Source organism: Urocitellus parryii, chromosome 7 (genome assembly GCF_045843805.1).
Source record: "Urocitellus parryii isolate mUroPar1 chromosome 7, mUroPar1.hap1, whole genome shotgun sequence".
Taxonomy (NCBI): domain Eukaryota; kingdom Metazoa; phylum Chordata; class Mammalia; order Rodentia; family Sciuridae; genus Urocitellus; species Urocitellus parryii.
The window spans coordinates 58,017,070-58,042,880 of NC_135537.1; the positions used below are offsets into that span (position 1 = coordinate 58,017,070).

Consider the following 25,811-nt stretch of genomic DNA (forward strand, 5'->3'; position numbering starts at 1 on the left):
GTGGGGATTGAGTGAGATTAGTATCTAAATGCTTAGCATAGTGTGGTGTCTGGCACACAGCAAGTGCTTTTTTTTGTTTTTGCCTCAATTATGATAATGGTGTTGATGATTTATCTAGATATATATTTAGGGAAGGGGCAAGAATAGGCTTATGCTGGATCTGAGTGTGGCACTGAGGGAGGTGGTCTTGTGTTGAGGCTCTTTGATAACATGTTGTATTTTCCATATTGTCCTGATTGTGGTAATAGTGTCAGAGACATAGTACAAGTGCTTTTTTCTCTTGGCTCATATTCTAAATTCCATAAATCATTCCACAAGTTTATCAAATTTAAACTTGAACACAGATCTATTTACTTTGTTTTGAAAGAGACTACACTTGGTTCAGTTAAACACTTCCTTCTGTTTTTACCCCATGCAATCAATTATTTTCAAAAACTTGAAAGTATGAAAGAAGAGAATGTCATTTATAACCTTTCACTTCAGAACACTGTATCCTGGTTTTTAGTGCATGTCTTTTTGAATTTTTCCCCCCAGGCATTTAAAACATAGTTACAGTGATTGAACAGATAGAATCTTAAACCTTTTTGAAACTTAATTTTAGCTAACCTGTGAATCTGTTTTCATCATTCCTAATATTTGAAATTCCTTAAGAATTAATGCTGAGATCCCATAAAAGATATATTTTCAAAATTTATAGATGTGAAGAGAGAAAGAACCAAATATCTATAGACATATTATATACATATAAGTTTGAAATTGTGCCAAGGACTACTTTATAGCTTTATGATAAAACTTGTTATTTTTCTGTAGCAAGAGAAATAATTTGACTTAGCAGTGCCAAGGAGTATACAGAGAATCAAAATAATCAACATGTCATTTGAAATCCTAAGTTTTGGCTTTTAGAATTCTTTAATAATAGATTCTGCAAACATTTTACAGATAAGTAAACTGGGATAGAAAGGTTAAGTAACATTTCTGTGTTCAGTCAGTGTTAGAAATAAACACAGAATCCAAAACGTCTCCCTATTAGATCAGAAGATAACATTTTCATATATTTTAGGACATAAACCTGTAGAGGAGATATGAACATTTAAGCTGTATTGAGATTTATGAGTCATGCTATCAAATAAAATGAGGTAATTATTTTTCAATTTTTAAAAGTTTCAGTGTTATATGGAATATGTCTTTCTCACCTTGTAAAAGTGATACTTAAGAAAGCGGAGATGTTGAAGAAGAAAGCAGTCACAAGATGATAGGAAGGACAAAGGGATTTTAATTTTGTTTAGAAAGATAATACAAAGTGAGTTGAGAAACAGGGCATTAAATGGAGTAAAATTAGGGAAGATGGTAAGGATATATTGTATAGAATGTTGTTACAACAAACAAATAGAAATAAGTATAAAATTTCCCCTTCACTTAAAAAATAAGACTATATAAGGAATGTGAAGTATTAACTCAAAGCATTAAAATATACATCTTTTTTTAATTGTTATATTGTCTTGAAGATAGACCAAATATGAAGACTTTTGAGGGATCTAAAGAAAAGAAGGAAAGCATTTTATGTTCAGTTTTGTTTATTTTTTTTTGAAAGGCTTTCAGTAGATAAAGAGCAAGGTAGCATGGTCAAAAGGCTTTGTAAGTAGTCTTTGTATATTTGGACCATTAAGCAGTGTGGCACATAGTGCCCTTCATTCTGACTTTTCACTCTGTAGCTCTCAGTTGAGTCTGTTTTGGGCTTGACATGCTTAGAGACATAGGCATTCATTGTAGAGTTCAGTCACTCAGTAACATATCTCTGAAGTTCACTGGTGGACCTTTGTTTAGAATTCTTGCATTAGATTCTCTGGCCAGCTAAGGAGATAGCCAGTTTAATAAATGTAAAAGATTTGGGGGAAATTCTTAAGAGTTTCTTGAATCTCTGAAATTAGTTGCATTTGATTCCCAACACCTCTGTAGAGATTTGTTACTTCGCAAGGTGACCTTGGGGCCTCTCTTGTCTCACTAGATGGCTGTGAGGATTAAATCAGAAAGAAATATGAAAGATCTAACCATTATGCTATTAGGAATACATGTGGCCCCCATTTGAATAGCGTTTGAAGCAATTGCCCATTCACCTAATCTTGTGGGATGTAATGCTAACCTGGAGCAGTAGCTCTCAGATTGTTGGTGTGCACAGTCACCAGCAATTTAAGATTCTCATTCTGTTCCCAAGGACTCTAATTAAGCATATCAGGGTTGGAGCACAGAAATCTGCATTTTTAACCAGCACTAAGATGATTCTGATGAAAATGGGATCATACTTTGGAGGCTGTGGAGAGGAAAAACCATTTGACCCTTAAATAATCTGGAAGAGGTTTCCAAGGGTCATCTTTGGATTGTAGGCACTATGGGGATCTAAACATTGACCATAAAATTCTAATTGAGAATAATCATTCAAAAATAGCTGTGTCCAAGTAGTTTAAATACATGCTGATTTGTAGGAATAGGAAATCACTTATTATTAAGTACCAACTTCAAGTTAAAAAAATAAAAATAGAAGAAAGAACTCCATTACATAGAGCATATCAACTTTAGAGCTAATAAATTTTGGTGTTTCTTTAACAAAGGAAATAAATATTTAGACACAAGGTCCTAGCACATCTGTGTGATGAAGCATTTGAAATCATCGATTTTATAATCCAATCTGGATACCATTAATCAGGGTGCTCTGGTTAATCTTAATTGTCATGATGCAGTAAGGAGATGTGATGTGTAAGGTATTCAAGCCATGTGGGGTATATTATTAGGAATCATTGTTAAGAGGATGAAATGAAACTGGAATGAAACAAGTCAGGCGTCTGGTCTTGGTATTTCCTGTTGTTAGTGCTAGAATATTTTACTTTTTAATGTCAAAAATACAACATGCTTAATTTTCCCTCTGATATTTATATGATATAATTTATATGTACATATATATATCAACATGCGCATGCATATGCATAGAGCCATATTTGATGACCAAAAAGGAAGAGGCCCCAAGGGCTCTTTAATGTGCAATTAATATTTTGGTCAGAAAATCAGCAGATTGTTTCAGTATGGTTATATGTTATGACATCATATTCCAGTAAAGTTATAATGAACAGAAATTTTGTTTGTCTCTGTGGCAAACCCAAATGAGTTTTGTAATTGTCAGCAGGCCTTAGTGATTATAGTGGCGCCCACTCCCTCTATCATAGTTAAACGTCTGTTAGCATTCTTATTGTGGACCTCTATTTTCAGAAGTTTATAATTAATTGTAAATATTTGCTCTGTGGTGAAAGATCAGATCAGGAGTAAATTTATGGTTTTAGGTTGTCTGTTTTAAGGTTTTGTAGAACCAGTTAAAATATGCATAAAATTTTGTGAAGATGGGAAAACTGAACTTTGTGGGATATAAAGATAATTTCCAATCTTCATATTAGCCTTTCTAGATTTCTATATTAACGGGATCTAAAATAAAATAGGTTATAGGAATTTGTGTATATTGGTACCCTATTTAGTTATTGTAATCAAAGAACAAAGCAGATTGTGGTTTTTAAATGCTTTTTAGTCTTTGGACATTAAAAATACTTTTACTTTCATTGAATTTTTTCTTCCTTTAATTTTTTATATTTGCTAATTAAAAAGTGAGAACATAGGACTTGATAATAAAATATATTTAAAATACTTTATCTTAAATTAGTAGAGAACTGTACATCAAGAAAATTGATTTTAAGAGTTTAAAATAGGAACTTTTTCTTTTTTGGATTTTCTGGATTTCTCCATTCCATTTGACACTATTGATTATCCCTTTCTCTGACATTATGTTGTGATTTCTTTTCTAACTCTGACTTTCTTTCATCTCCTTCACTGCCATCTATTGTTTCTCCTGCACTTTGATCATAGACATCAATCAGATCCCAGCCTAAGGCTCTTTTTTGGTTCCTTTACACTTACTCTTTCCAGGTGTTTATCCACTGGCCTGGTTTCAATTATTGCCTCACTAATCTGCATCTTCAGTACCAATCTACATTTCTAGTCTTTTACCTTCATTAAATGTTCATTGATTAATTCCATCTGCCCAATGAATTTTTATACTATTGGCTCTATCCATTTATCCCAGCTTGACTATAGAACACCACTACATGGATGTTTAGTAATTATTTAAGACATAATAGATTCTTGGGTTTGGAATGCAGCTCACTGATAGATTAATAGCTGTAAGACTCAGGGTTTGATTCTTAGTTTTGTAAAACAGCAACAAAAAATATTATGGCCTCAATTGGGCTTCTCTTTGTTTGGAAGCAAACTTTTTTTTTTTTGAGAGAGAGAGAATTTTTTTTAATATTTATTTTTTAGTTTTTGGCGGACACAACATCTTTGTTTGTATGTGGTGCTGAGGATCGAACCTGGGCCACACGCATGCCAGGCGAGCGCGCTACCGCTTGAGTGACATTCCCAGCCTGGAAGCAAACATTTGACAACATTAATTTTTGACTTTTCACCATTGTCAGTCCATCCAAATTAATCCTATTCATTTTCTGAACTGTTTAATTCAAAGGTCATATTTCCCAATCATTACATTTCTTAGCCTGTGTTTGTCACTAGATAAAATCAATCTCTCCTTCCAACTTTCCCCTCCCATTTAGCTTTCAGTAAGGGCACTATGCTTCCTTGGTCTCCCTCTTATCACTCTCTCCAGCAGAATTCTCATTGTATTAAAGTTTTAAATACATCTATGTATTGATGATTTCCACATTTTATTTCAACATTAGATCTCTTTCCTAGAGCGCAGGCTCATAAATCTGATTGTTCACTTGATATCTCCTCTTGTATGTCTAATAGTTCTAATAATTTAACATTTCTAAAATAGAGCTACTGATACTCAGTCTCAGTAAATCCATTCCTTTTGTGTCTCAATGAACAGGTCATGTTTTATTTTTATTTCATATTCCATATCTAGTCCTTAGGTAAACCCGTTTCGGCTTTTAAAATTCATCTAGAATCCAGTGACTTTTCATCACATCCACTGCTGTACCTACTTCTGATCACTATCATTTTTCCCTGGATTATCTCAGCAGCCTCCTATTAGACCTCCCTGCTTCTCCATTTTTTCCCCTTCAGTCTGTCCTCAACATATTAGATGATTCTTCCAGAATAAAAGTCAGATTATGTTAGTTATTTCTGTTCAGAATAGCTAAGTATTTCACTCATGGTGAAAGTCAGAACCTTAAAAGAATTTCTAGGGAAGGCCCTGTGCAATCTGCCACTTCTCATTTCCTAGCTTTCCTTCCTTCACTCCCTAAACTCTAGCCAGACATGCCTCCTTTGAGTGATTTAAATGTACATGGCACATTTCTGCTTCATGGCTTTGTGCTTGGTGTTCTCTCTGCTTGATGCAGTATCCCAGATACCTTCATGGTTTGCTTCCTCATTCATTTCAAGTCTTGACAATGTCATTAGTTTCTTGATGAAACTTTCCTTGACAACCCTAACTAAAAATTCACCTCCCAACACTTTTGAACCCTTCCTGCTTTTTCTTTCATTATCTCTAACATTCTAGATATTCTACATATTTATCTTATTTATTGCCTGTTTTCTCCACTATAATATTTTGGTTCATTGTCATAGTCCCCTGTCATGTGGAACATACTCCATAAATAATTGTTGAATTAATGTGTTGTATTGCAAATATTCCTTTTTTTTCTTAATTTCTTCTAGAGTTATTCTTCTTTTAGTCTCCTTTATCCCCTCCTACCTGTATTATTGCAGCTTTCCAGTTATACTCTGTTAACTCAGTCATATTAAATATAAACTTGCTAAAACTTTTCACTTTAAATATACTTTGTTATCTTTCCCCCTATGACTTGGCATAAACTCTGCTCCCTATCACTAATCACCAGAGAAATGCAAATCAAAATCACACTGGGATCCTATTTTACCCCAGTTAGAAGGGCTGCTATCAAAAAGACAAAAATTAACAAATGTTGATGAGGATATAGAGAAAGGAAAACTCTCATACACTGTTGGTGGGAATGTAAATTAGTACAGCCATATAGAAAACATTATGAAGTTTCCTCAGAAAAACTAGAAGTAGAACTACCATATGATCCAGCAATCCCACTACAGGATATATACAAAAAGAATTGAAAACAGTATGTTAGACAGCTGCACTTTCCATGCTTATTGCAGTACTATTCCCAGTAGCCAAGGTTTGGATCAATCAAGGTATCCATTGATGGATGTATGGATAAAGAAAACAAGGTATGTGCATACAATAGAATATTATTCAGCCATAAAAAGAATGAAATTCTTCATATGCAGCAACATAGATGGAACTGGAAGACATTATATTAAGTGAAATAAGTCAGGCAGAATGAAAAATACTATATGTAAGAACATATAAGTAAGACTTATATATGGAAACTAAAAACTTTGATCTTGAAGAAGTTCGGAGAATAGAATAGTAGTTACCCAATCTGGGAAAGGATGTTAGAAACGGAGGGATGGAGATCAGATGGTTAATGAGGTTCAGTTGGATAGGATGAATAACTTCTAATGTTCTATATAGGGTCACTGTGGTTGACAATAACTAATTGAATATTTCAAAATAGGGAGAATTTTGAATGTTCCCAGTGCAAAGAAATGATACCTGTCTGAGGCAATGCATATTCCAGTTACCTTGATCTGATCTTTACACATAGTTACTATGTATCATTTAAAAATTGAAATTGGTATAACTCTCTTTTCTTCCTTACATTGACTTTGTATCATATTAAATTCATCCCTGCTTCCAAATTAGTGATTAAAACTGCCTTCTAAAAAAAAAAATAAATAAATAAAAATTAAAAAAAAACTGCCTTCTGCTAAAAGCACATTAATCATCACGTTGTCTCTTAAATGGCTCATCTGTCTCCAGAGTCTGTTAGAGCTCCCCATCCTCAGCACCAAACCATTCTGTTCTCTTCTGCAAAATCTGACTGAAGACATGCCAGGAAATCCTCTGTGATGTAACTAAATAATTTTTCTGCATTCATTTATGTTTATTGTTGTACTCTACATATGTTTTCCATGGAGAGTAGTATACATTTATCTTTAGATGTATTGACACACCTTTTATCTTTTTATGTACATTCACAGGGTTAAAATTTTATTGGAGCTAGTAACAGGATATAGTACATTTGTATCGTTGGTAACATTTTTGATAAAGCAAATCTTATTAATGATTATAGAATAGTTTTATTGAACTAACATTAATTGTTTCATTTTCTTATTTTAGGTATCATTGCCCAATGCCTAAGATCTTTTATGTTCAGCTAACGGTAGGAAATAACGAGTTTTTTGGTGAAGGAAAGACTCGACAAGCTGCAAGGCACAATGCTGCAATGAAAGCCCTTCAAGCACTGCAGAATGAACCTATTCCAGAAAAGTCTCAGGTGTGGTGCTGCTGCATGTGGCTGTCTCTGTCTTACACTTCCCCAGTGAGATTATTGATCAGAAAAATAAATATACTTTGTAAATATCAGTGGTAAAGAACACTAGGATAATAATCTGCTGAGATTTGTTTCTCAGATTACTTGTCTTGCTACATGAGTCTTACCTGTGCCTGCCAGTGTGACCTAATTCACCTTTTAGGTGGCTCAGAATTTTGGGATGTCTGTATAAGGATGCGAGATGACATTCATTTGCCTTGCATTTAATGATGCATTTATTGAGCATAGATTACAGTGTGTTAATATAGAACCAAGAGATATAAAATGGAGATCTTTATGGATCCTTAAGTCTTTATTTTAGTTTTAAATTTTTTATTTTTATATTTTTAATTATATTTTTTAGTTGTAGATGGACACAATACCTTTATTTTTTGTTTTTATTTTTATGTGGTGCTGGGGATTGAACCCAGTGCCCTTACGCATGCTAGGCAAGCCACAATCCCAACTAAGTCTTACTTTATTTTATAAGTGAGGATATTGAGGCTATTCTCGAGTAATCTCACCCATTTTTATAGTTTTAGCCTATTTATCCATGGGCCTCGAAATAGTATTTGTAGCTCAGGCATATCCTATATTTAACCTTCTTATTGGACTTCTGCATTTAGTTATTTCAAAACCTACAATTTGGCATCTATAGACACTTACTTTCCCCAAATCTGTTGGTTCTCCTTGTTTGAGATTTGTTTTAATGGCAGACTTTGGTCTTTTTCTGCTTGTGTACTTTTATCATAACTCTTTGTCTGTTTTTCCATTAGGTTATAAGCTTATTGACTCTCTCTTTCTCTCTAATACTTCTGCTATGCTCAGCACATATGAGACCCTCTAGAATTATGTGTTAAATAAGTGAATACATTAATTGGTGCCAGTGCCAGATGCAGAACTCCTATGTCCTGGTTTGCATCCTTTGTTCTTTCTATAACTTAGTGTTTTCATAGGTCATATTTGAACTATTAGGGACTCATGTAGGAGCAAGGTGTGAGGGGTGGTGGGTAGGGAGCTCTGAAATAAGAGAATTGGTTCTAGGAAGATAGGATAAATTCTGAAAGTAGTATATGGTTGTGTAAAAGATTTCCAAACTCAGCATTAAATGTTTCTATGTAAAGTTAAAAAACAAAACAAAAAACCCACACAAAACTCCCTGAAAACCAAGTATATAAAGCCTCACAGCAAAACCTTGACTATTGTAGTCAGACAGAAATTCATTTGGATACAGTCCAGAGTTTGTTATTTTTTGTTGTATTTTAGCAAGGCTCTCTTGATTGTGGAACACACACACACACACACACACACACACACGTATAAAGATTGTTGTAAAATTAATATTCAATGTTATTCTATTTTTTTTTTGTGATTTAGAATGGCGAATCAGGAAAGGAAATGGATGATGATAAAGATGCAAATAAATCCGAGATCAGCTTAGTATTTGAAATTGCTCTGAAGAGAAATATGCCTGTCAGTTTTGAGGTATGTTCTCATAGAGATCTTTCAATTTTTTTTTCCTGTTCTGGTTATTTAAAATAAGCAAACAAATAAAATTAACTGGTGTAGTAGAATCCTGTAAGAGTTAATATGCTTCCTTAAGTTCAAATTCACTAGCTTGAAATAACCTGGGCCCTGGGGAAAATAGAAATTTTGATAATATCATAGATTCCTGCTGATCTTTTTGTTCTTTTATATTTAAGGTGTTTGTATACATGACATTTCAATTGTCATCATCACATCTATATTCTAGATACAAGATAATTTGTAATACCTTTTAGGATTTGGTGTTTTAAATAAGAAAAAAATAATACTAATTTGATTCTATTTAATTCAAGTTAATAGTCAAGTTAATTTTTAGTGACACATTTATGTTACTATACAGCTTTTTAAAAATTGTGTGGAGGCTAAAATATGTTTGACTTTTGGGTGGGAGGGTTTGCTGGGGATTGAATCCAGGGTCTCAGCATGCTGAGCATGTGCTCTACAACTGAGCTACATCCCCAGCCCCCAAAGTATCTTCAGCCTTAAATTAAGAAATAATTAAGAAATTGGGAAACTGCTTTCTAAAACTGAATGAATACATCATAAATTTTTTTTAATATTTATTTTTTAGGTATAGTTAGACACAATGCATTTATCTATCTATCTATCTATCTATCTATTTATTTATTGTGCTGAGGATTGAACCCAGGGCCCCGCACGTGCTAGGTGAGCGCTCTACCACTGAGCCACAACCCCAGCTCAATCATAAATATTTTTATTAGTGCAAGAATTAAAACCAAGAATCAATAAATGGGATGGAATGAAACTAAAAAGTTTCTTCTCAGCAAAAGAAACAATCTGTGAGGTGAATAGAGAGCCTACATCTTGGGAGCAAATCTTTACCCCTCACACATCAGATAGAGCACTAATCTCTAGGGTATATAAAGAACTCAAAAAGCTAAGCACCAAAACAACAACAACAACAACAACAACAACAAAAAAAACAGAAAAACAAATAACCCAATCAACAAATGGGCCAAGGACCTGAGCAGACACTTCTCAGAAGAGGATATATAATCCATCAATAAATATATGAAAAAATGCTCATCATCTCTAGCAATTAGAGAAATGCAAATCAAAACTACTCTAAGATATCTCACTCCAGTCAGAATGGCAGCTATTATGAAGACAACAATAAGTTTTGGCGAGGATGGGGGGTAAAAGGTACACTCATACACTGCTGGTGGGACTGCAAATTGGTGCAGCCAATATGGAAAGCAGTATGGAGATTCCTTGGAAATCTGGGAATGGAACCACCATTTGACCCAGCTATCCCTCTCCTCGGACTATACCCAAAGAACTTAAAAACAGAATTCTACAGGGACACAGCCACATCAGTGTTTATGCAGCAGAATTCACAATAGCTAAACTGTGGAGCCAACCTAGATGCCCTCTAGTAGAGGAGTGGATAAAAAAAAAAACGTGGCATATATACACAATGGAATATTACTCAGCAATAAAAGAGAATAAAATCATGGCATTTGTAGGTAAATGGATGGCATTGGAGAGATAATGCTAAGTGAAGTTAGCCAATCCCAAAAAAACAAATGCCAAATGTTTTCTCTCATATAAGGAAGCTGACTCATAGTGGGGTAGAGAAGGGGAGCATGGGAGGAATAGATGAATTCTAGGTAGATGAATTCTAGAGGGAAAGGGAGGGGGCAGGGGTGGTGGAATGTGATGGAAATCATTATCCAAAGTACATGTATGAAGACATGAATTGGGTGTCAACATACTTTATACACAGAGAAATGAAAAATTGTGGTATTTATGTGTAATAAGAATTGTAATGAAAAAAAAAACAAAGTACATGTATAAAGACATGAATTGATGTGAATTTACTTTATATACAAAGATATGAAAAATTATGCTCTATGTGTGTAATAAGAATTGTAATGCCTTCCTCTGTTGTGTATTTTAAAAAATAAAATCAAGGGGGCTGGGGATGTGGCTCAAGCGGTAGCGTGCTTGCCTGGCATGCGCATGGCCCTGGGTTCGATCCTCAGCACCACGTACAAATAAAGATGTTGTGTCCGCCAAAAACCAAAAAATAAATATTAAAAAAATTCTCTCTCTCTTTAAAAAAATAAAATCAATAAAAAGAAACTAAAAAAAAGAGGAAACTTAAAAATTATTATTTTAATACCTCATTATGAAGACATCACTGATTTTGCAGCTCATGACTGAAAAGTGGGCAAGAACCATGAAATAAGCTGAAATAGTTGTGGAGAACTTCTCTTAAAATTGTGCAACATCCTTTTACTAGACAGCTTCCATATTGTACTTGTTGGTAGGATCATCTGAACTGGACTGAGAAATAGTAGTGCTTCTTGTACACAGTTCTGACAAGTTGAGTTATCTGATTTCTTAGCCTGAAGCAGAGTAAAAGCAGTACTATGAGGAGGGCAGAGAGAGAGTATACTTGGGGTCTTATTAGTCCCAGCAAGAAATAATAGGGAAAATATAAGATACTTATAAAAAGTAATCAGAATATACAAAAATTATTGGTGTGTAGGATCTTTTAAAAGACTAGTAAATAGGAACAGACAGTTTTATAAGTCCTTACAAGTTGTTGAGTATATTATAGTATAGAATATTTGATGTTCATAATGATGCTCTTATTTGGTTAAATATTCAGTATTTTCTAGTTTACGAACTTAGTTAAGTTCGTAAAACATGCTTTTTTAAATTGAGAAGGATGTTCATCAGAGTAAACTGTTGGCATTTAAACTAGTGAACTTAAATTACTTGGACACTATTTCTTATTTATTGGATACTATATTAGATAAGCCATCTAGACACAATTTGTACATAATTGTGTACATACCAATCTTCTCCTCTGTCAGGGAGAACAAATTTCTTATTCCTAATTATGTTGTATTATGGAGATGTTATGTTGTTTTCTTCCCTTCTCCTAATTGGTATCCAATATTAGAAGACAAAATTTCAATGTTATATATATCTTCTATATGTCAGAATTTCAAAGAGACTAAAGTTTTGAATACTCAGGGTTTGGAAGGCCTCTTCCCCCCAAAAAGCTGGTATAGTATAAAAGTAAGAACAGGACTAAGTAGGGTTTAGGAACATGTACAGTGGACAGATTCATAATTCTTTACTCTAGAAAGCTAGATATTATTGCATATCAGTGTATCTTTTTAAGATCATGTCAGAAAAGTAAATATCCCTTGCTGTAAAACAGCCATTGAGGTCTCTGTCAAGAAGAAGTTAAGGTAAGCTGCTTCACAGGTTATAGATTACAATAAAACATCGTCTTTGTTCTTGAGTAACTTACCCTGACAGAGGATAAGATTGGTATGTACACAATTATGTACAAATTGTGTCTAGATGGCTTATCTAATATAGTATCCAATTTATTTGGCATGTTTTATATTCTTAATTTTGTGTTTTGTAAGACATGGGGAAATAGTGATTAAAACAATTTTGTCTATGAATGTATTTGTTTAGATTTCTTTTACTTCAATTCAGGAAGAATAAGCTATGTCATAAATGAGTACTACTGGTATCATATTTCATCATAGCTTTCTTAAATACTACAATTTTATTGTAATTATGATTATCAATTATTATTATGATAAGAATATCAATAAATATTTGTGCTGAAAGAATATATCTTAAGTGCCTATATATTATTTAATATTTTACTTGTATTCAATAGGTTATTAAAGAAAGTGGACCACCACATATGAAGAGCTTTGTTACTCGGGTATCAGTAGGAGAGTTCTCTGCAGAAGGAGAGGGAAATAGCAAAAAACTCTCTAAGAAGCGTGCTGCAACCACTGTCTTACAGGAGCTTAAAAAACTTCCACCTCTTCCCGTAGTGGAAAAGCCAAAACTATTTTTTAAAAAACGCCCTAAAACAATAGTAAAGGTAAGTATATGCTTGTGAACATTAATCAGTTTTACCAAATAAGTCTTCACATGCTGCATGTTATTTAAGTCAGTGTTGGACTGTATGTATGATAGTGGTCCCATCAGATCATAATGGAACAGAATAATTCCTATTGCCTAATGTTTGTATCATACTTTTCTATGTTTAGATATGTTTAAATATACATATACTTATCACTGTGTTACAGTATTTAGTAAGTAACATGCTGTATTGGTTGTAGGCTGGGAGCAATGGGCTATACCATATAGCCTTAGCGTATAGTAGGCTACACCATCAAAATTTGCATGAGTATATGCTGTGATGTAAGCAATCACCTAATGATGCATTTTTCAGAATGCTTATCACAAGTGATACATTACCATAACACAGTAGCTATAGACAAAAGTTTTTCTTAATGTGGGTCCCTGTACATATAGATTATATATAATCCTGAGATCAGGATAGGACATATAACTATAAATTAATGACAGTTCGTTTTTGCTTTTTAAACACCTGTATATTTGTTCATCAAAATGATGATGATGATGATGATGATGATGATGATGATAATAATACCTTAGATATTTTATAGCTTTTTATGGTTTAAAAAGTGCTTTCCAATTTATATCTCTTTTAGTATGATTTTCATTATGAACATGTAAAGTAGATGATGATATCCCTCATTTTACAAAAAGGTTTACAAAACATGTTCAAAGAATTTGCTCATTTTTATTCAGCTATCATGTGGAACAGCCTGAACTGTTCTGTCTAATCCAATGTTATTTAGGCCACAACACCACCATATAGTAATGTGTTAGAATGTCATGAAATAGTAACAGTATACAAGGTAACAGCCATATGAATAAAACCAACAAGAATGATAGCAGCAGCAAGTAGAAGTTATAAAGCACTCTGTGTACCAGACTTTGTCCCAGAGCTTTGTGTGCTTATCACATTTAATCCTCATAGCAGCCCTGTGAAGTTGATGTTATTGTTTTGTTTCCATTCACTTAGGTATATATACTTGCCAAAGAAGAATACAGAACATACCCCTTTTTAAGACATTGACACTTATTACTTTTATTGCATCCTACATTATTTACATTAAAAAGGAAAAAAAGGCAAAGTTTAAAGGAATCAGCACTGAGTGCAGAACAGTGCCCCTGAATGCTCAATGTGTGTGACATGAATGGAGCTAGAGTTCTGTGTTTCTTGAGAAAGTCTTTAGTTGTCCGCATTTCAATTGCCATTTTAGCCTCACTTGTTTAGCAGATTTCTGATTAGACTCTACAAATTAAGGATTGCAGATAAGAGATATAGTTAATCTTTGTTGAATTTCCTTTGTTAAATTGTACAGTGGCATAACTTAGATATTTTTATGGGTTTAATACTGTAGTTAATTGCTGTATTTAAAAATACATATCTATATATATATGCATAAATAACTACATATACTTATTTTTTATTAAATTTTAATTTGTTTTAATTATACATGACAGTAGAACACATTTATGCACTTTGATATACATAAATGGGATATAATTTCTCATTTTTCTGAGTGTACATGTTGCAGAATCATATTGGTCATGTAGTCACATATATACATAAAGTAATAATGTCTGTTTCATTTTACTATTTTTTCTATCCCCTCTTCCCCCCACCTTCATTTCCATCTACCTAATCTAACACTATTCTTCTCTAGTGCCCCCCACCTTATTGTGAATTAGCATCTACATATTAGAGAAAAATACATATTTTTAATGAATACTGGCTTATTTGACTTAGAAGTTGTAGGTTATGCATTCACTGAAATAGTATTCTACATTAGAGCTGAGGTAGACAAAAAATAAAGGATTCACTCATCATGAGTCATATTGGTTCTGAAGAATACTGGCATTCACTCATATGCTGTAAGGGAGGAGGGTATAGCTAATAAGAGCATGACCTTTGGAGTCAATTTTGAGTATGATTCCCTGTGACCTGAATAAGTCACTTAACTTTTCTAATGGTATATTTCTTCCTTATAAATTGGCAATAGTAATTATTCTTGCTTGTCAAATTGTTGTCTCAAAGCAATGCACAAAATGCAGTAAGTATATATTAAGTATATATTGCTAGTAATAATAATGCAAGAAATAATTATGCGTGGGCTCCCTCTTCCCATCAAGGAGATCCATGGAATAGGGTAGAGGAGAGTGTGGCTGCGGAGTCACTATTCAAGATCTCCAAAGACCAAGCAGGAAGCAGTTCTGATTTTATTGCACAGTTACCATGTATATATACTCAGGCAGTAGCTAAGCAGATTACAGGTAGCCACCAATGCAATTCTTCTAACTGCCCTTGCAGCAACCTATTGAGGAGTGGGCAGTGGAGCAAGCATAGAGACTGCCCAGGGTTGTGCCTGCTGGGTAAGCTGCCTGCCGCTCACACACCTAGCACAAGGGGAGTGGCCTGTCACTCAGACATCCTTAACGTATGCCATGTATGCAATGCTGCATACACTTGTCCCTACATAATTACTCAATAAACATCAACTATTAGCATTTTGTATCTAATAACTGTTCACATTTTATATATATGTGAATTTATCCATGATATATATTTGTAAAGCCTTCAGTATAAAAAAGGTGTAGCTTTTCTATAATGGAAAGATAGTGCTTTACATTAACATGAAGTACAAAACTTGTTACAATGATTTCCACTTATTCTATTAAACTAAATCTAATCTTAATATATTAAGAATTTGAAGCTGTTGGGCTATAAAAAATCTATATATTTCTAAAGTGTATGGTGTAAATCTAATTCTTGTTCCAAGTTTAGCTGTTAAAAAACAAGATTATTGTTAAAATTTAATCTCCCAGAGGCAAAGGATGGGAGAATCATTTTAAATTCTTAAAATTATTTGCTACTGCTTCTATAAACACATTATTCTGGAACTTCCTCCTATCTTCATTCATATTTCTGCTTAAACTTGACTTCTTCAGGGAACCCTTCTCTGATCCTCCTCCATTCCTAGACTTCGTTACCCCCCTGCATTTTTCCTTATATACATCACACTTGAAATTACTTGTGCTGTGTCTGTCTTATGTAAAATAAATCCTTTAGCTAGCCTCTGAAATGTAATTTTTATTTTATTTTTTTGAGAAAACATGCATATAATGATTTGGACTCTGTAGAATTTTAAGTGTAATTGCTGATAAATGGGTCAGTTTGGAACAGAATCTCAACTTTTAGCATTTTTCTCACTTCTTTTTATGTCTTATACATCATACAGTTCCTTATGTTCAATAGAAGTAGAGAAAATATCTGAGGTGATTTGCTTTGATTTTATTTAAAATAATAAAACTATCACACTGTCTCATCATCTTCTTGATCATTCTGTGGTGTAGCTGTTATACCCATCTTAGAGATGAGGCCATTTGTGTTACTCCAAATCCTGTAGCAGAGTCAGATTTCAGATCCTGTTGTGTCTGACTTTCGTGTCTATTTGAAACTGGTTAATTGTGATCTCCTTTTGTATTTTAAATTTACTCTATGGAGTTATGCTGTTAACATGTACAGCTTCTCTGATGGTGTCTTTGGGTTTTATCCTTTCTTCAATACAGTTCTTTTCCACAACATGAAACTTTAAAGAAGGCTTTCCAATGCTGGACATAAAATTTTCTGGATATATCAGACTATTCTTTCTGGTTTGTAGAATCTAAGACTTATTATCTCAGGAATAACTTAATTGTCAAATGTACTGTTAATTAATTTCAATCAAAGAAAGAAATCAATCCTTTCTTAGTATTCTCAGGATTCCTTCGTTATCTCAATTGGATTTATGCATATGGTCTTTGTCATTGGAATCCATATCTACAACAATTTGTTTGATACTTTCTAAGACATTCTTATAAGAGTCAAAAAGGAAAATACAACATTACCATTGGGAATGCATGTTTGTTTATTTGAGTATCTTCATGTGCTAGGCATACTTCTAGTGCCAGACTCAAAGCTTTTCTTTACCTTTTTTCTGGGATTGCAATCTTATACTTTCCAATTATTGTTTGTATTTGTCTTTTCCCATCATCCCTCCTTCACCCCTTTTATAATCTGTTCAAATTTTATTTAGAATGTGAGTTTAAGTAGAAAAGTACTTTATCAAAAGCTGAAAGTCTCTTTTGTTCTCTCGTCTCCCTCTCCACCTAATCTTTGTGATGGTAGTTTTTGCTCTTTTTCCTCTTCTTCTTTCCCTAGACTGCTCTTTTACTTCTAGGGGTTCAAGTCAGTCTTTAGGTAGATGATTTACAAGCACTCTTCTGCACTCTACACTGTGTATTAGGCACCATTGCTTAATATTTCACAGGCATCTTAGACTCTGTGTCCCAGACTCTTCTTGTTTACTTCTAACGTCTTTCTCTACCAGCATTCCTTATCTTAGTGACTGCCACCACCATCCAAATCTGCTGAAACTGAAAGCTAGAAGTCACTTTAACTTCTTTATTACCCTTTATATCCAATAAATCATCAAGTCCTATTGATTCTATCATCTAAATATGTCTTTAGGTTCTTTCTGTCTATCCCTTCTGGTCAAATTCATGATGATCTTGCCTGAACTACTATAGTCAGTTTTATTTTATTTTGTTTGGTACTGGGGATTAAACCCAGGATTTCTTTCCCACTGAGTTACATCACCAGCCTTTTAAATATTTTATTTAGAGACAGGGTCTTGCTAAGTTACTTCAGGGCCTTGCTAAGTTGCTGAGGCTGGCTTTGAACTTACTTCACAATCCTCCTGCCTCAGGCTTCTGAGTCCCTGGGATTATAGGCGTGGCTACTGCACCTGGCTGCAGTCAGGTTTTAACTGCTTTCTTACAAGTACTCTGGATACAAAATGATCTTTTAAAAAGTGTGATCTTCTAGAAACACCTATCTAATCATGCCATGCCTCTGCTATTAGAGTTTTTCATTTCTCTTTGGATAAATTCCAGAATACTAAACATAGTTTAAAAGAAGCTGAAGGAACTGACCTGCAGGCTGTACCTGAAGCACCATGTGGACATTATCAAGATCCTGAGTGTCAGTATTTTATCAGAAAGAACTAAGACTACACAGTGTCTCTTATGTAAGATTACTGTAATCTGTAATATAGTGATTGTCTTTGTCTCTACTACCTGTTTAAGAACAAATTTTCACTGGTGGAAGTAAAGCTTCAGCCATATGATATATGCAGACCTTCATTTTTAGAAAAATGTAAAGAAACTTCATATGGTAAAAGAATATTTGCTTTATAAAGAATTTTTGTTTTAAATCATAATACATGCAAAAATCTATTTATAATCTTGTATATAAGTTGAAAAGCATGCTAATTAAATGTAAGACCTACTGTCCCCTTTGAGTATAGAGCATAGAACTTAAATATAGCATATAGAAAGAACTTTAATAGGTTTAGACTCTCTGTATCTTCCTTTTCTATCACATGCTCAATGCCACCTCCCTCAGACAACCATTATTAGTTTGTATGTATTTTTTTACAGTTTTGAAATGTTTCTTTTTCTAATATATATGCATATTTATATTTATGCATAGTGTAATGTACATGTTTAAAGTGCACTTTTTTTTAGATATGTTTTGATACATGTACACACTTGTAAAGCCTTGACCACAATCAAGACACTAAATTGAGATTGGATACACTGGTTGAGATAGGAGGATTGTGAAATCAAAGCCAGCCTTAGCAAAAGCGAGGTGCTAAGCAACTCAGTGAGACCCTGTCTTTAAATAAAATACAAAATAGGGCTGCAGATGTGGCTTAATGTTTGAGTGCCCCTGAGTTCAATCCTTGGTACCTCCCCTCTCCAGAAATAGATACTGAATTCATAAATTGTTCCCAAAAGTTTCCTCAGGCTTCTTGGTAATCCTTCACTCTCAGTTCCCAAGAAACCATTCCTTTTTTATGCCTTCTTTTACCAAGCATGATTATTTTGAGATTTATCCATGTTGTTTCATATATCAATCATTGGTTCTATTTTATGGCTGAGTAGTACAGTATTTCATGGTATGGATACATGACCATTTGTTTATCCTTTTACTTGTTGGATATTTGAGATGTTTCTAGTTTTTGGTTGTTGTACATAAAGCCAGTATGAACATTTGTATAGAAATCATCTATGATCATATGCTTTCGTTTCTCTTGGTTAAATACTTCTAAGTGGAATGGCTTAGTCATTTTGTAAGTGTATATCCAACTTTTTAAGAGACTGCCAGTTATTTGTCAAAGTACTACCACTCTACTGTCTCATTTTGTCATCAGTCTTGTCTGAGAATTCCAGATGCTCTACATCTTTGCTAAAACTTAATAAAACTAGCCTTTAAAATTTCAGGTGTTCAAATACCTGTGTTATTGGTATCTCACTATAGTTTTAATTTACATTTTCCCAGTGATTCATGATAGTGAGAATCTTTTTATGTGCTTAAGGCATACGAGGCTTGATAAAGTATTCCGATCTTTTGTCTACTTAAAAAAATTTCTTGCTCACTTAAAAGAATAATTGTATATGAGAGGCCTTTCTTTCTTTCTTTCTTTCTTTTCTTTTTTTTTTTTGTACTGGAGATTGAACTCATAGGCACTGGACATGCGAGCCACATCCCCAGCCCTATTTTGTATTTTACTTAGAGACAGGGTCTCACTGAGTTGCTTAATGCCTCACTATTGCTTAGGCTAGCTTTGAACTCCTTATCCTCCTGTCTCAGCTTCCTGAGCTGCTGGAATTACAGGCGTGTGCCACCAGGCCTGGCGGAAATTGTTAATTTTGAAGATGTCTGATTTATTATTATTTACAAATGTGATTTTGGCATTGTATCTAAGAAATTGTCACCTAACCAGACCACAAAATTTTTGCTTATATTCTGGAAATTTTGGAGTTTTAAAAATTATGCTAATGTTATGCGTAACATTTGAGTTAATCATTTTTATAAATGGCATGAGATATGTATTGAAGTTCTTTGCTTTTTGCCTGTAAATTGTCCTAGCACCACTGGTTGACAAGACCAACTTATTTTCTGAAAATAAGTTGACTCTGTGTGTGTGTGTGTGTGTGTATTTCCAGATGCTAATTCTGTTCATTGATTTCTTTATATATTTTTATGCCAATGCTACACATACTGTGTTGAATACTATAGTTTTATAATCTTGAAATCAGGTACTCTGAATCTTAGATTGTTTTGGTTATTTGTCCTTTGTAGTTTCACACAAATTTTAGTATTGGCTTATGAATTTTAAATTTTTTAAAAAGTCTACTGGGTAACATGATGAGACCCCATCTTAAAAAAAAAAAGTTTATATTACTTTCCATTCTCACCAGTTGGTGCTGTTAGACTTTAATTTTTGATAAACTGGGTGGGTAGAGGGGTGAACTAGTATCTCACTGTAGTTTTTTTTTAAATATTCGTTTATTTTTTAGTTGTTGTTGGACACAATATCTTTACTTATTTGTTTGTATGTGGTGCTGAGGATCGAACCCAGGGCCTCACTTGTGCTAGGCAAACACTCTACCGCTGAGCCACAACTCCAGCCCTCACTGTAGTTTTAATATGCATTTTTCAAGTTCTAATGAAGTTATCTTTTCATATGTGTTTTTTTTGTGTATGAAATATTTGTCATCTTTTTGCCCATTTCCCTTTTATATTGTCTTTTTCTTAGTACCACTTAGGAGTTTTTAAAAACACAATTTGAATACTGGAGATTTCTTGTTAAATTATATATGTGTTGCAAACATCTCTTCCCAGTCCATGGCTTATGCTCTCACATTCTTTTTGGTGAATACGAAGTTGTGAAGCAACTATACCATACTGAAGAATTGAATCAATTTTTTAAGATATGGTTGAGCCAATTTATTTATAAGACCTGTAAGTCTAAATCCCATAAAAGCCTTATTTATGGGTCTATTTTATGATTTGCCTTCATAAATCTTCATAAATGACTCTTGTTTACCTTCTGTAGTCACACTTTAGGGGTGTAGAGATAGAGGGGAGAACGATGGTTTCTTTAATGATCCAATAACAAGTTTTCTAGGCTTATTTTGAAATTTTTTTCTTTAATTATTTTGTAGGCTGGACCAGAATATGGTCAAGGAATGAACCCCATTAGTCGCCTGGCTCAAATTCAACAGGCCAAAAAAGAAAAGGAACCAGATTATGTTTTGCTTTCAGAAAGAGGAATGCCTCGACGTCGAGAATTTGTGATGCAGGTATTTCTAACCTTTATATTAAAAACTGATAAAGCTATTGAAAACATTTAGAAATCCTCAGGTTGGAATAGAGATATGGGGGAAAGACAAACTACAACTTGATAGCAGAAAATAAAGCGATGTTTACATTTGAACTTGTAAACCTGTCAACTTGATGGATACATACTAGTGTCAAGGACATGCTAGAATAGACAAGATGAGTTTTTGACGGGCCTATGAGTTCACATGGGTTATGTATCCAGAGTTTATCATTTAAAGTCTATCTTTTAATTTTATGTTACATTTTGCAGCCAGAGTCCATTAACTGCTGGGAATTGGAGACAAATGGAATTAGAAACAAAATTTAGAAGAATGGATGTAATAGATGGAGCAAGGCCAAAATCATGAATTCATGGGCTATCAGGGAAATTAGTTAGGACAGTGAGCTGCCTACCTAACCATTGTGGGGACTAAGGGATTCAGAATTGCTTGAGTGATCTAATTGCTGCATTGTGCAGCCAAGAACTTCAAAGGATGCTTACCTTATGTGTTGGTAGATGGTGGGGACTGGGAATGAGGTGGAATGCTTAAAATACCCTCCTTTTCAAATTTTATCTATCCAGTCTTTATTTGTCAATTAAAACCATGGTCTTGAAATCTTGGTTTTAATATTTTATTTGTATTTGCAGTTAATATTCAGTACATTATCATTGCGAAGTGTTTTTTTAAAGTGGCATGTGGCTAATGAAGCTTTCTCTCTCTTTTTTTATTTTTTGTACAAAACATGGTGACATCTGGTAACACAATTCAACTTTTGATTTGTGGATCACCTGTTCAATTGATTTTTCTTTTCTAGCAACTTAAAAAAAAGAATAAGACGAATTTATAAGAATCTATTATATATTCTGGATGTGAGCCCTTGGGAGTTATGTGGCATTTCAAATGTCATCCTCTGTGTTGTGACTATCATTTTTTAATAGTGCTTCTTTAAGAAAAGAAGTAATTTTAAATGCAATCACTCTTCCTTTATTTTAGCTTTATAATAAGTCTAAAGAGCCAGATAAATAAGTGCTCTCATCTCTTTCGCCATAGGATCTTGGCTATTTTTAGCACATTGCATTACTGTATAAATTTTGTAATCAGCTTGTCAAAATCATAAAAGTATTTGTGGGGTTTTGACTGGAATTTGTTGAATTTATATGTCAATTTAAAGAGAAATGATAATCGTTATACTACTATTTTCTTCAATCCATGAACATGGCATAATCATTCTAATAGGATTTACTCATTAATCATTATTGTTTGCTGTGTACATTCCCTACACTTCCTAGGTCTCTGGTTTTCATTTAGTGTGAATAGTATCTTTTAATATTTTTCATTTTCTACTTGAATGTTGATGGAATATAGGAATGCAGTTGGTTTTTGGTACATTGACATTTTTATACAGAGAGCTTTTTGGATTCTCATTAATTCTTAAATTTACTTGTAGATTTTCTTGGATTTCTTATAAGTGACTGTAAATAATGACATTTCCCTTGTCTAATTCTTTATCTTATTTTTTTATTGCTCTGTTCAGGATTTGTAGTAATGTTAAATACTAGAAATGACAAGGCATTGTTTTCTTGTTTCTAATCCAAAATATCTTCTTCTTCTTCTTCTTCTTTTTTAGTACTAGGGATTACCACCGAGCTATACTTCCAGCCCTTTTTATTTTCTATTTTGAGATAGGGTCTTGATAAGTCGCTGTGGACCTTGTTAAGTTGCCCAGGCTAACTTTGAACTTGTGATCCTCTTGCCTCAGCCTCCTGTGTAGCTGGGATTATAGGCATATGCCCCTGTGCCCAGCTCTAATCTTTAAGTTTCAGCATTAAGTACAGTGTTAGATGAGGTCTGCTGTATGTTTTTTGTAAAATTCCCTTCATCATATTAAGGAAATTTTCTTCTTTTCTTAGTTTGCTAATAGTTTTCATCATGAGTAAAGGTTGGATTTTAAATTTTACCAAATACTTTTGTTTCATTTATTAGGATGATCAAATTGGTTTGTCTCTTCATCCTGTTATATAGCACATTCCGTTGGATTCCTTTTGTTTGCCTTTCACATATTCTCATATCACCCCCCTCCTCCACCGCCCCCTTGTCCCCTCCTTGTACATGCTAGGTAAATGCTTAACCATTTCTTTAATAGTTATGCAGTTCTATTCAGTTATAGACTCTTTCTGTGGAATTTTGGTAACTTGTATTGTTGAACAGCTTTCCCATTTTATCTAAATAGTTTTTAAAAAATATAAAATTATTTTGAATATTTCTTACGGTTTTGTAATGGGACAGAAGCTGTGGTAATTTCCCTTTTCATTCTTACTTGTGTCTTTCTCTCTCTTTTTTTTTTTTCCCTTGATCAGTCTTACCTTGGTTTATCATTTTAACTTTTTAAGGAAACAAGCTTTTGGCTTTTTAAGCTTCTCTATTGTATTTTATTTTTCATTTCTTTAATTTTTGCTCTTGTATTTATTCTTATGTTTTCTCAGTTTGATTTTGCATGTTTGTAACTTCTTGAGATGGATGTTATGTCATTTTATGCCCTTCTATAATCTACTATGACTACACATTTCTTCTAGATCCTGCTGCATCCTTCAAGTTTTGATATATTTTATTGTTTATTTAAAATACTTTCTAATTTCTGTTGGGATTTCATCTTTTACCCATGGATTATTTAGAATTGCATTTTTTAATTTTCTCAGTTGTGGTTAACTTTTTATCTCTGAGATTACTGAATAAAAACAAATCCTACTATAGTTGTATATTTTCTCTGTCTCTTTGTGTCTCCTTGTAATTCTGCTTTCTAACTTAATTTTTATATTTGTATTATCTCTTTGCACATGCATCTTTTAAACAGCATTGCCCAACTCAGAAAATGTTCATGTGAATGTAAGATGACTCTTGTATATGTAAATATATGGATGTTTGTAACACATGTATGTTTAAATTACTCACAAAATACAACTGTGGAATAGTTTGCTGTTTACTGAGTAATTGTGATTGATTCAATAGTATGTTGATATGGATTATTTTCTTTGTTTACTATATATAAATGTTCATTTTTTAATTTTGGTACTGGGAATTGAATCCAGAAATGCTTTACCATCAAGCTATATCCCCTCGCCCCTGCCCCCAAGCCTTTTATAATTTTATTTTGAGACAGGGTCTCACTAAGTTGCTGAGGGCCCACTAAGTTGCTGAGGCTAACCTCGAACTTGCTATCCTCCTGTCTCAGTCTCCCAAGTTGCTGGGATAACAGGCATATACTACTACACCTGACTTCTTGTTTAATTTGCAAAGGAATACTATGAGGTAGTTAATATTATCCCTGCTTTACTAATGATGAATCTGAGGCTTATAGATGTTAAATAATTTGCACTAGTTCATACAGCCAGGAAATAGAATAGTTTCATATCTCAATCTAACTTAAACAGTCTTTATTCTTAACAACCATATTATATTAACCCTTGTGTGTTAATTCTTTTCTAAACTATTTAATAAAATCTTTGTAAACTTGCAATGCAATTTGAATATTGGTTTAAATGACATCAATATGGATTTCAACCTTTTCAGTTCATTAATTGAAATAAAGAACACTAAATGTGTAATAAGCAACATGAACTCTATGCTAAGATATAAATCTGATTTTCCTGCTTATCTAAATAATACAAGTTTACTGCTTAAAAAATAAAATAATATATCAATTTGTAAGGCAATAAAATTTCCTCTATAAGACTGCTTTCCAGGATAACCCACCATTTTCCTGTATTTTTTTTTTTGTGTGTGTACTTTCATTTATATCTATAAAATAGTGGGATTTATCTTCCTATTTTGTTTTGGACTGAGCTTTTTATTTTTGAATATTAGAGTGGAATACAATGCTTTATAATGTAAGGATTTCCTGTTTGTCAACACACTTATTATTAATTTCTTTCTTTAATTTTATCAGGTCAAGATAGGCAATGAAGTTGCTACTGGAACAGGGCCTAATAAAAAGATAGCCAAAAAAAATGCTGCAGAAGCAATGCTGTTACAACTTGGTTATAAAGCATCCACTAGTCTTCAAGATCAACTTGACAAGGTGAGAATAAAGCTTACATGCCTGTGTGCTTTCTGTCAGAATATTAAAGTGATTAATAAATTCTGATTATGACTAGTATTAAAGTAGGTGTCAATTTTAACTTTTCTGAGGCAGTGCTCTATCTTTATATAAGACAGATATTCCAGGTACAAAATAACATCTATTTAAGGGGTAAGATGAAATATTAGTTAGTATTTATAATCTTACAATTAGCTAACAATAAAAATTTTATATGATTGTACATATTCTGTAATATTTGTTGAATAATTTTTAACTTATTGAATGACTGTTTTTGTCAGTTAATTGTTTTTATCTATAGACGTAGTCTTAATCTGCACCTTTTAAGAACAGAGGTTTTAGCCTTTATTTTGGGAATTAAGCTGAAAACACAGAAATAAGAATTCTGACGTATCCCTTTAGGGCAAGAACTATATTAGACAGACACTCTATAAACTGATTTTTCTGTTTACTTTAAATTTAAAGATAAACTCAGAGGGTATTTGTTTTCTGCCAAGACCTGTGTTCATGGTCCCTAATTTCTTCTACAGCAGTTAATGACATCATTAACACCTACCTCTGTTGCA

General features: G+C 33.3%; 1 protein-coding gene across 9 annotated transcripts in view; it reads left to right on the plus strand.

Moving 5' to 3' along the window:
* Nucleotides 1-25,811, plus strand: part of Stau2 (staufen double-stranded RNA binding protein 2) — a 305,213-nt gene that overhangs the window by 111,885 nt on the left and 167,517 nt on the right. For all 9 annotated transcript variants that reach the window (XM_026397277.2, XM_026397278.2, XM_026397283.2 and 6 more), the window contains 5 exons: nucleotides 7,277-7,433; nucleotides 8,847-8,954; nucleotides 12,691-12,903; nucleotides 20,994-21,131; nucleotides 25,096-25,227. In XM_026397277.2, the coding sequence (XP_026253062.1) occupies nucleotides 7,277-7,433; nucleotides 8,847-8,954; nucleotides 12,691-12,903; nucleotides 20,994-21,131; nucleotides 25,096-25,227 (748 nt within the window). The remainder of the gene's footprint in view (nucleotides 1-7,276; nucleotides 7,434-8,846; nucleotides 8,955-12,690; nucleotides 12,904-20,993; nucleotides 21,132-25,095; nucleotides 25,228-25,811) is intronic.